Here is a 12500-nt window from a genome sequence, read left to right as displayed (position 1 = left end):
CAGGTGGGGCCAGAGGAGACCCGCCCACTGGGAGAGAAAGAGAGAGATATACAGGTGAAGCTTCTTCCCAGTCCTCAGTAATGGGCTGCATCTCTGCATGTTCCCTCTTTCAGCTTCAGCTCATCCCTGCGCACGATTCTTCAGTACATTTATCTGTTTTCTACGTTTAAATGCTTGTTTTCAATGTTTGTATATTTAATTTATGCATATATTATTTAATTATTATACAAAAATGTAATTAATTATACTGTAGATGCTTGTATCTTTACATCTGAGTAAAATATCTGGTTTTTTTAAAACAAAAATCAATACAAAAAACAATGAATGATATTTTATATTGATTATAAGCACGATTATCAACTTGTCTTCTGCAAAATACAATAGAAATGTTGATTTACACAAATTGCTTCAACTGTCATACTTAAATGCTGTTTAGTTGATTTTATTACAGAAAGAAAAAGGAGAAATCCCCCATGAACTCCTCAACAAGCAGCACTAGAAGCTTTCAAATGTCTAAAGGAGAGAGTCTTCAACTCAATAAGTAGCTTTTGCATTTTTTTTTTTTACACTTGCACACAAACACCCTGAATTAGACTTTTATATAGTTGTAATAAGATAAACTAGTTGGACTAATCGAAGAAAAAATATGTCAGATTAATCAATTATTAAGAGGACAGTCCTGTTGAAATGTGTTACCTGGAGGATGATATGGAGGTGGTGGAGGTTCTGGTGTATCAGGAACATCATCATCTTCACCATCAGAGTCATATGCTGGAGCAGAACCTGTGGAACCTAAACATCCACAAACACTTCTGAAAACTGTGCAATAAGAATAACACAGCTGTGGGTGGAGTCAGTGAGTGATTGCTCCCTCTCTCTCTCACACACACACACACACACACACACACACACACACACACAAGAATAAGAGCTGTACAGTGTGTAGTCCCTTCCACTGACCATGGTGGTGATGAGGTCATACCCTGGCTGCCGATGGCTGATTGTGTGTGTGTGTACATACCAGGGTTACTGAGGGGGGGAGGGATATCACACACATCATAGATTTTCAGGGGGTTCATAGGAACTTCTTTGGTTCCATCGTAGATTAGGTTGAACTCGCGGCTCTTGTTGAGGGCGCAGCGTAACTGAGCTTTCCACTTCGCAGGATCCGGTTCATCTGCACCCTCCTGAAACTTCCCCGTCTCTACAGCCCACGCCTGCACACACACATGTAGGAGAAATTATTTCAGGCAAATAAAGAGCATTTGGTACATGAGAGATGTTGTTGATGATGTTCCACCTTGAAGATGGTGTTCTCCTCCTCCTGCTGAGCCGTGTGACGAGTCGCGTGTTTCCATGGGATCTGGAAGCGCTTTGCTTCACGGTCGAGCCACACGAGACCTGGAAACGTCCCGTTATCCACCTGAGCGACGAGCCACGGCTTTAGCCGCACACGCCGAGGGTGAACAGACATCTAACTGACACACACACACACACACACACACACACAGAATTCATGTGTTATACGATAACCAGGTGTGTAACAGTGTGGAGAAACAAAATGTTCCATGGGTGTCCCTATAGTCCCACTACATACACATGCAACACATGTACTGTACTAGCTAGTAGTAGTGTGTGTTTGCTACAGCGCTGTGAAGAAGCATTTACCTCCTGATGTCCTTTATTACGTCAGAGCCCTGTACTGAACAAAAGAACACACACACACACACACACACACACACACACACACACACACACACACTCAACACTGTTACTAAACTACATTTATTACAACAAAACATATAGTGCAGTTACACTGCTACCACCATCACACCATAATACCACCATCACTCACTCACACACACACACACACACACACACACACACACACACACCTGATCTCAGCAATAATCCTGACGCGCGCGCGCACACACACACACAGACAGACACACGGTTTGTTTTTTAAGTCACTTTCAACCAATACATTTAGAACCTTAAAACCAATAAAACTATAAACCTTTAACAACAACTGTGTGTGTGTGTGTGTGTGTGTGTGTGTGTGTGTTCAGTTGTTTGCGTACAAAAGGCCGCGCGCGAGACTCACCTCACCTGAGACTCCAACCGGAAACAGGAAACGTAGAAGTTCAACTAAAAGGCCAAACACTTATCCACGGAAACCCAGATCCACTTACACACGCACAAAACACACACACCGTAGTGCGGCAATCTCTCTGAACTTCCGACCGAAACTCAGGTACATCGATGACGTCAGCGACCAACGTGTCACACCTTTACCGAGCACGCGCAGTCATCACCACCCTTCTTCCCCCCGCACGCACGCACGCACACACACACGCACACACACACACGTGGATATAATTGATTAAAGATGTGGGAAAGACCACGCCCCCTGAAACTGCGCACGCGCTGTGTGTCTCGGATGCGGTTTTATGTGACGTGTTCATGTTAATTACTTGATCTCAGCACCAGCGCACCTGATATTTCAATAACATTTGTGTGTGTGTGTGTGTGTGTGTGTGTGTGTGTGTGTGCTTGATGCCCTGCAGGTGGCGGTCCAGACCCAGATCTATGTGGATCACAGGCTCGTGTTAATAATAAATGTGTGTTATAATAATAATAATAATAATAATAATAATAATAATATGCTGCTGCTGCTGCTGCTGCTGATGATGATGATGATGATGATGATGATAGGGACAGTGGTCATGAGAGTGATGATGGTGGTACTGGTGATTGGTGATGGTGATTTTGATGATGATGACGTTCCATTCCTGTTTAGCTGAAGGAGACGGACACACAAATACACACACTCTCTCTCTCTCTCTCTCTCTCGGTATAGTATATATAGTATATAATCTATTATATATAGATCATGACCTGCATCAAGAGTGAGTCATAGACAGATGTGGAGGAGAGAATCTGGAAATTTTTCAAAATAAAGCATCATTCAGAATCAGATAATAAATAAAACGGAAATAATGTAAGTTATGTATTTTTTCTGTGCGGCCCGGTACCAATTGACCCACGGACCGGTTGAGTGGTCTGTTCAGGGACACACAACACTCCATTTTACTATGGAGCTGCTTTCAGTTTCCCAGTAGCTCAGATACTTCACTCTCAGGGGTCGTGTCATTTGGTTCATTCTAAATGGGTTTGTGGGTTTCCTGAGTCACTGGTGTGTGAGTGTGTGTGTGATGTTGGTGTGTTAGTTTGTGATGGCGGTGTGTTAGTGTGTGATGGTGGTGTTAGTGTGTGATGGTGGGTGTTAGTGCGTGTTGGTGGGGTGTTAGTGTGTGATGGCGAAGTGTTAGTGTGTGATGGTGGTGTTAGTGTGTGATGGTGGCGTGTTAGTGTGTGATAGCGGCGCGTTAGTGTGTGATGGTGGTGTTAGTGTGTGATGGTGGCGTGTTAGCGCATGTTGGTGGTGTGTTAGTGTGTGATGGTGGTGTGTTAGTGTGTGATGGTGGTGTTAGTGTGTGATGGTGGTGTTAGTGTGTGATGGTGGTGTGTTAGTGCGTGATGGTGGTGTGTTAGTGCGTGATGGTGGTGTGTTAGTGCGTGATGGTGGTGTGTTAGTGCGTGATGGTGGTGTGTTAGTGCGTGATGGTGGTGTGTTAGTGCGTGTTGGTGGTGTGTGAGTGCGTGATGGTGGTGTGTTAGTGCGTGATGGTGGTGTGTTAGTGCGTGTTGGTGGTGTGTTAGTGCGTGATGGTGGTGTGTTAGTGCGTGATGGTGGTGTGTTAGTGCGTGATGGTGGTGTGTTAGTGGGTGATGGTGGTGTGTTAGTGCGTGATGGTGGTGTGTTAGTGCGTGATGGTGGTGTGTTAGTGCGTGATGGTGGTGTGTTAGTGCGTGATGGTGGTGTGTTAGTGCGTGATGGTGGTGTGTTAGTGCGTGATGGTGGTGTGTTAGTGCGTGTTGGTGGTGTGTCAGTGCGTGTTGGTGGTGTGTGATGGTGATGTTTTGATGTGTGTTAGTGGTGTGTTAGTGTGTGGTGGTGTGTTAGTGTGTGCTCAGCGGAGTGTAAATATGATCAGCCGTGCAGGGTGTGAATATGATCAGCTGTGCGGGGTGTGAATATGATCAGCTGTGCCGGGTGTGAATATGATCAGCGGGGTGTAAATATGATCAGCCGTGCGGGGTGTAATTATGATCAGCGGGGTGTAAATATGATCAGCCGTGCAGGGTGTGAATATGATCAGCCGTGCGGGGTGTGAATATGATCAGCTGTGCGGGGTGTGAATATGATCAGCGGGGTGTAAATATGATCAGCCGTGCGGGGTGTGAATATGATCAGCGGGGTGTAAATATGATCAGCCGTGCGTGGTGTAAATATGATCAGCTGTGCGGGGTGTGAATATGATCAGCGGGGTGTAAATATGATCAGCCGTGCGGGGTGTGAATATGATCAGCCGTGCGGGGTGTGAATATGATCAGTGGGGTGTAAGTATGATCAGCCGTGCAGGGTGTAAATATGATCAGCTGTGCAGGGTGTAAATATGATCAGCCGTGCGGGGTGTAAATATGATCAGCCGTGCGGGGTGTGAATATGATCAGCCGTGCGGGGTGTGAATATGATCAGCTGTGCGAAGTGTAAATATGATCAGCTGTGCGGGGTGTGAATATGATTAGCTGTGCGGGGTGTGAATATGATAAGCCGTGCGGGGTGTGAATATGATAAGCCGTGCGGGGTGTGAATTCGATAAGCCGTGCGGGGTGTGAATTCGATAAGCCGTGCGGGGTGTGAATATGATAAGCCGTGCGGGGTGTGAATTTGATAAGCCGTGCGGGGTGTGAATATGATCAGCCGTGCGGGGTGTGAATATGATCAGCCGTGCGGGGTGTAAATATGATCAGCGGGGTGTAAATATGATCAGCCGTGCGGGGTGTGAATGTGATCAGCTCTGCGGGGTGTGAATATGATCAGCGGGGTGTGAATGTGATCAGCTGTGCGGGGTGTGAATGTGATCAGCGGGGTGTGAAGGTGATCAGCTGTGCGGGGTGTGAATATGATCAGCGGGGTGTGAATGTGATTAGCTATGCGGGGTGTGAATGTGATCAGCTGTGCGTCTCTCTCACACACACACACACACACACACACACACACACACACACACACACACACACACACACACACACTTTCACACACACAGACTCTCTCTCTCTCTCTCTCTCTCTCTCTCTCTCTCTCTCTGTTTCACACACACACACACACACACACACACACACACACACACACACACACACACTTCTTATCACTGTGGTGACGACCTGCTAGAACTTGCTATTCTGGCAGGACCAGTCCTGTGTCCGTCTCCATGGTAAATGAGCACAGGCAACACAGAGAGCAAGGCATATAATGACGCCATACATCACCACGAAGGGAGTGGCTACTTATGACATCACACATTATCAGTGTAGGCGGGGCCTGATTTAATCTTTCACCAGGTGTAGAATATTAATTAAATGTTATAATAATGGAGATTTGATTATTAGTTTCACTTCCATTCTGTCATTTCATGTTCCACAGCATGCCTGTTGCCTGTTAACTTGTTAGCCTGATTGTTATCCTGTTAACCTGTTGACCTGTTAGTTGGTTCCTTCTGAGCCAAGGTTCTCTCCAGGTTTCCTCCTCATGTGGCCTTGAAGGTTTCTTTCTCTCTGACCGGCTCCTAAAGAATGAACGTATTAATAAATATCAATATCACGGCTCTGTGACAATATGAGATATCGCACACATCTGAACTACACCCTACACCTTACACACTCACCCTACACACTCTCACTATACACTACACCCTACACCGTACACACCACACACTCTCACTATACACTACACTCTCTCACTATACACTACACCCTACACTGTACACACTACACACTCTCACTATACACTACACTGTACACACTACACACTCTCACTATACACTACACCCTACAACTTACTCCCTACACCCTACACACTCTCACTATACACTACACCCTACACCTTACATACTCTCACTATACACTACACCCTACACTGTACACACTACACACTCTCACTATACACTTCACCCTACACCGTACACACCACACACTCTCACTATACACTACACTCTCTCACTATACACTACACCCTACACTGTACACACTACACACTCTCACTATACACTACACCCTACACCGTACACACTACACACTCTCACTATACACTACACTGTACACACTACACACTCACTATACACTACACCCTACAACTTACTCCCTACACCCTACACACTCTCACTATACACTACACCCTACACCTTACATACTCTCACTATACTCTACACCCTACACCGTACACACTACACACTCTCACTATACACTACACTGTACACACTACACACTCTCACTATACACTACACCCTACATCTTACTCCCTACACCCTACACACTCTCACTATACACTACACCATACACCTTACACACTACACCCTACACACTCTCACTATACACTATACACTACACTCTACCTCTTGCACACTACACCCCACACACCTTCACTATACACTACACCCTACACCTTACATACTACACCCTACACACTCTTACTATACACTACACCCTACACCTTACACACGACACCCTACACACTCTCACTATACACTACACCTTACACATGACACTCTACACACTCTCACTATACACTACACTCTACCTCTTGCACACTACACCCTACACACTCTCACTATACACAACACCCTACACCTTACATACTACACCCTACACACTCTCACTATACACTACACCCTACACACTCTCACTATTCACTACACCTTACACATGACACTCTACACACTCTCACTATACACTACACTGTACACCTTACACACTACACACTCTCACTATACACTACACACTACACCTTACACACTACACCCTACACACTCTCACTATACACTACACCCTACACCTTACATACTACACCCTACACACTCTCACTATACACAACACCCTACACCTTACTCAAGACACCCTACACACTCTCACTATACACTACACCTTACACACAACACCCTACACACTCTCACTATACACTACACTCTACATCTTACACACTACACCCTACGCACTCTCACTATACACTATACACTATACCCTACACCTTACACACGACACCCTACACACTCTCACTCTACACTACACTCTACATCTTACACACTACACCCCACACACTTTCACTATACACTACACCCTACACCTTACATACTACACCCTACGCACTCTCACTATACACTACACCCTACACCTTACACACTACACTCTACACACTCTCACTATACACTACACCTTACACACTACACCCTACACACTCTCACTATACACTACACCCTACACACTCTCACCCTACACACTCTCACTTAGCAAATTTACCAATGACAGTGGTAAATACGTATTTTAAGAAGAAGGATGAGCATAGGGTGACGTATAAGAGTGGAGGAACGTGCACACTGGCTCTATTGTAGGAGATGCAACCTGAAGGAGATTGGATACTGTAAGGTGTTGGCGGGGGACAGTGTAGCTAGACAGCATCAGATGGTGGTCTGTAGGATGGTGGAGGTGAAGAAGAAGAGGAGGGGGGCAAGGACTAAAAGAAGAATAAGATGGTGGAAACTGAAGGAAGAAGACTGTAGTGTGAAGTTCAGGGAAGAGGTCAGACAGGAGCTCGGTGGTGGTGAAGAGGTGCTGGATGATTGGACAACTACTGCTGAAGTGATGAGGGAGACAGCTAAAAAGGTACTTGGTGTGACATCTGGAAATAGAAAGGAAGACAAAGAGACGTGGTGGTGGAATGAGGAAGTGCAGGAGAGCAGAAGGAGAAAGAGGTTGGAGAAACAGAATTGAGATCAACAGAGTGATGAGAAAAATAGGCAGGAGTACAAGGAGATGCAGCAGCAGGTAAAGAGGGATGTGGCGAAAGCCAAGGAAAAGGCATATGACGAGCTGTAGGAGAAGTTGGACAGTAAGGAAGAAGAAAAGGATTTGTAGCGATTGGCCAGGCAGTAGAACCGAGCTGGGAAGGATGTGCTACAAGTTAGAGCAATAAAGGATGGAGATGGAAATGTGTTGACTAGTGAGGAGAGTGTGTTGAGAAGGTGGAGGGAGTATTTTGAGCAGCTGATGAACGAGGAAAATCAGAGAGAGAGAAGGTTGGATGGTGTGGAGTTGTGAAGCAGGAAATGGATAGGATTAGTAAGGAGGAAGTGAGAGCAGCGACCAGATGACATACTGGTAGAAGCATGGAGATGTTTAGGAGAGATGGCTGCTGAGTTTTTAACTAGATTGTTTAACAAGATTGTGGAAGGTGAGAAGATCCCTGAGGAATGAAGAAGGAGTGTGCTGGTACCGATCTTTAAGAATAAGGGAGATGTGCAGACCTGCAGTAACTACAGGGGAATTAAGTTCATCAGTCACACCATGAAGTTATGGAAAAGAGTAGTGGAAGCCAGGCTGAGAGAAGAGGTGACCATCTGTGAGCAACAGTATGGTTTCATGGCGAAGAAGAGCACCACAGACGCAGTATTTGCTTTGAGAATGTTGATGGAGAAGTATAGAGAAGGTCAGAAGGAGTTGCATTGTGTGTTTGTGGATTTAGAGAAAGCGTACGACAGGATGGAGAGAGGAGTTGTGGTATTGTATAAGAAAGTCTGGTGTGTCAGAGAAGTATGTGAGGGTGGTGCAGGACATGTATGAGGACAGTGTGACAGCAGTGAAGTGTGCAGTAGGAACAACAGACTGGTTCAAGGTAAAGGTTGGACTGCATCAAGGATCAGCGCTGAGCCCTTTTCTGTTTGTAGTGGTGATAGACAGGTTGACAGACGAGGTCAGACAGGAGTCTCCGTGGACTCTGATGATTGTGGATGATATTGTGATTTGTGGTGAGAGTAGGGAGCAGGTTGAGAAGAGCCTGAAGAGGTGGAGGCCTCCATTTGGCCCTCACCCACCTGGACAACAAGGACTCATATGTACGAATGCTGTACATTGACTTCAGCTCAGCATTTAACACAATCATTCCTTAGCACCTGATTGAGAAGTTGAGCCTACTGGGCCTGAACACCTCCCTCTGCAACTGGATCCTGGACTTCCTGACTGGGAGACCTCAGTCAGTCCGGATCAGGAACAGCATCTCCAGAACCACCACACTGAGCACTGGGGCCTCTCAGGGCTGTGTGCTCAGCCCACTGCTGTTCACTCTGCTGACTCACGACTGTGTAGCAATGCACAGCTCGAACCACATCGTCAAGTTTGCCGATGACATGATCGTGGTGGGTCTAATCAGCAAAAACGACAAGTCAGCATACAGAGAGGAGGTGCAACGGTTAACTGCCTGGTGTGGAGCAAACAACCTGTCTCTGAACGTTGACAAAACCAAAGAGATGGTTGTGGACTTCAGGAGAGCACAGAGCGACCAATCTTCACTGATTATTGATGGATCTTTAGTGGAGATCGTCAAGAGCACCAAATTCCTTGGTGTTCATCTGGCGGACAACCTCACCTGGTCACTCAACACCAGCTTTATCACCAAGAAAGCCCAGCAGTGTCTCTATGTCCTAAGAAGGCTGAGGAAAGCTCATCTCCCTCCCCCCATCCTGACCATGTTCTACAGAGGGACCATTGAGAGCATCCTGAGAAGCTGCATTACTGCCTGTTTTGGGAACTGCACCGTCTCGGATCGCAAGACCCTACAGAGGATAGTGAGGACAGCTGAGAAGATCATCGGAGTCTCTCTCCCCTCTATCATGGACATTTACACCACACGCTGCATCCGCAAAGCACACAGCATTGTGGACGACCACACACACCCGTTACACACACTTTTCACACTCCTACCATCAGGAAAACGGTTCCGAAGCATTTGAGCCATCACATCCAGACTGTGCAACAGTTTTTTCCTGCAAGCCATCAGGCTCCTCAATACACAGAACTGAAAGGGAACTCTCTCACACACACACACACACACACACGCACTCACTCAAATGTGTGTTACCGAACTGTACAACCTGAACTTAACACTTAACACACACTCATTACTTATCTCAATCCATTCCACTATCATTTATTTATTTTTATTTATACTTGACCGTATTACACTGTTTACATGTTGTTTTTTGCACCTCTTGACTGCTGCTGTTTTTTGCACTGCATTGTGTCTGTTTAAGTCCCAGGTATAGTTTTTACAGTTCTCCTCGCACTGTACTGTATAATCAAAGTATACAGTAGGTTTACTGGTCGGCGCTCTCTCAGGTTTTGTGTCTTGTCTTGTCTTGTCTTGTGTTGTTTGTCTGCACTGTCTATCTGCACTGTTTGCACTTTATGTAGCTTGTGTTGTGTTGTAGCTCTATGTTGTTTTGTGTAGCACCAGGGTTCCGGAGGAACGTTGTCTCGTTTTTACTGTGTACCACTGTGTCTAGTAGAAATGACAATAAAAGCCTCTTGACTTGGAGAGAAGGGGAATGAAAGTCAGTAGGAGTAAGACAGAGTACAGGTGTGTGAATGAGAGGGAGGGCAGTGGAGGGTTGCGGTTGCAGGGAGAAGAGGTGGAGAAGGTGGAGGAGTTCAGGTACCTGGGGTCAACAGTGCAAAGTAATGGAGAGTGTGTTAGAGAAGTGAAGAAAAGAGTGCAGGCAGGGTGGAGTGGGTGGAGAAGAGTGATAGCAGGAGTGATTTGTGATAGAAGAGTATCTGTGAGAGTGAAAGGGAAAGTTTATAGGACTGTGGTGAGACCTGAGATGTTGTATGGATTAGAGACAGTGGCATTGAGTAAAAGACAGGAGGTGGAGCTGGAGGTAGCAGAGCTGAAGATGTTGAGATGTTCGTTGGGAGTGACGACGATGGACAGGATTAGAAATGAGTTTATTAGAGGGACAGTGCATGTAGGATGTTTTGGAGAGAAGGTGAGTGAGGTGAGATTGAGATGGTTTGGACATGTGCAGAGGAGGGACATGGGGTCTATCAGTAGGAGAATGCTGAGGATGGAGACACCAGTAAGGAGGAAAAGAGGAAGACCAAGGAGGAGGTTCATGGATGTGGTGAGGGAAGACATGCAGGTAGTTGGTGTGACAGAGGCAGATAAAGAGGACAGGGGGGGTATGGAGACGGTTGATCTGCTGTGGAGACTCCTAATGGGAAGAAGTAGTATAAAAAAAATGTATATAGTAATATAAAATGTGTGATATATGTAATGTATAATATATATAGTATTATAATTTATGTGTGATATAATGCATATATTACTGTGATATGTATGTGATATAATGTGTAATACAGTATAATGCATATAGTAATATCATGTATCCTGAGGGATAAGATGGTGTACATGGGAGTGGACCATCATCTGTCTGCCTGGATACTGGACTACCTCACAGACCGACCACAGTATGTAAAGACTCGTGACTGGGAGCCCCGTTTCTCTTTACCGTCTACACTGCAGACTTCATGTTCAGCTCAGTCCCCTGTCACCTACAAAAGTTCTCTGATGACTCTGCCATCGTCGGTCTGATCATGGATGATGATGACAGAGAGTACAGAGGACTTATACAGAACTTTGTGGACTGGTGCCAACAGAGCCGCCTTCAGATAAATGCAGGGAAAACCAAAGAACTGGGAGTGGATTTCCGTAGGCCCAAACAAACTCTATCACCAGTGAACATTCAGGGAAAGGACTTTGTGAGAGTGGACTCTTACAAATACCTGGGTGTTCACCTAAACAACAAACTGGACTGGACAGACAACACTTAGGCAATTTATAACAAAGGGCAGAGCAGACGCTTTCTGCTGAGGAGACTAAGGTCTTTTGGAGTGCAGGGAGAGCTACTGAAGACCTTTTTTGACTCTGTGGTGGTCTCAGCCATATTCTATGGAGTGGTCTGCTGGGGCAGCAGCATCTCTACTGCAGACAGGAAGAGACTGGACAAGCTGATCAGGAAGGCCAGCTCAGTCCTGGGGATTCCCCTGGACACTGTACAGGAGGTGGGAGAAGGAGGATGGGAGCAAAACTATCATCATTGCTGGAGAACGCCTCCCACCCCCTGTATGTAACTGTTACATCGCTGAGCAGCTCCTTCAGTGACAGATTGTTTCATCCTAAGTATCTGAAGGAGCGATACAGAAGGTCTTTTCTCCCTGCTGCTATTAGACTTTACAATCAAAGCTGCGCCCAGTAAAACCAGTCACCAAAATACAACACTGTTATTACTTTTTAGCTGTGCAATAACATTACCTGTGTGCAATATTACATGCAACATGTGCAATATTACCTGCAATTTGTGCAATACCACCTGTGTGAAATACTACCTGCAATGCGTACTTTTTCTTTCTTTTTTTTCTTCCCTTATTGTATTTATACATTGTACTGTGTATATAATGTATATTATAGTATGTGTATATTCTTTTTATATATTTATTTTTATTTCTTTCCTTTGCTGCTGTAACAAAGAATTTTCCCCACTGTGGGA

The 12500-nt window shown here is 45.6% G+C and overlaps 1 protein-coding gene and 1 long non-coding RNA gene across 8 annotated transcripts in view; both read right to left on the bottom strand.

Annotated features, from left to right (window-relative positions):
- The window catches only part of irf6 (interferon regulatory factor 6), a 6078-nt gene extending 3718 nt beyond the window's left edge, over positions 1–2360 (bottom strand). Inside the window, exons 1-6 of one of the 7 annotated variants that reach the window (XM_083533729.1) lie at positions 2105–2360; positions 1669–1702; positions 1301–1478; positions 1022–1217; positions 697–792; positions 1–27 (exon numbers count right to left, since the gene is read on the bottom strand). The exon at positions 1–27 is cut by the window's left edge and continues 204 nt beyond it. In XM_083533729.1, the coding sequence (XP_083389855.1) occupies positions 1–27; positions 697–792; positions 1022–1217; positions 1301–1474 (493 nt within the window). In that variant the 5' untranslated portion in view covers positions 1475–1478; positions 1669–1702; positions 2105–2360. The remainder of the gene's footprint in view (positions 28–696; positions 793–1021; positions 1218–1300; positions 1479–1668; positions 1703–2104) is intronic. The other 6 variants (XM_083533731.1, XM_083533730.1, XM_083533733.1 and 3 more) reach the window with 6 other exon arrangements.
- Positions 2361–11938: 9578 nt separating this feature from the next.
- The window catches only part of LOC310721802, an 818-nt gene continuing 256 nt past the window's right edge, over positions 11939–12500 (bottom strand). Inside the window, exon 2 of the long non-coding RNA XR_014532196.1 lies at positions 11939–12137. This is a non-coding gene — a long non-coding RNA (uncharacterized lncRNA). The remainder of the gene's footprint in view (positions 12138–12500) is intronic.

This window comes from Silurus aristotelis, assembly GCF_946808225.1.
Source record: "Silurus aristotelis genome assembly, chromosome: 28".
Taxonomy (NCBI): Eukaryota; Metazoa; Chordata; class Actinopteri; order Siluriformes; family Siluridae; genus Silurus; species Silurus aristotelis.
Note: the sequence above shows the minus strand (reverse complement) of the source record. Positions and strands in the feature narration are given on the sequence as shown.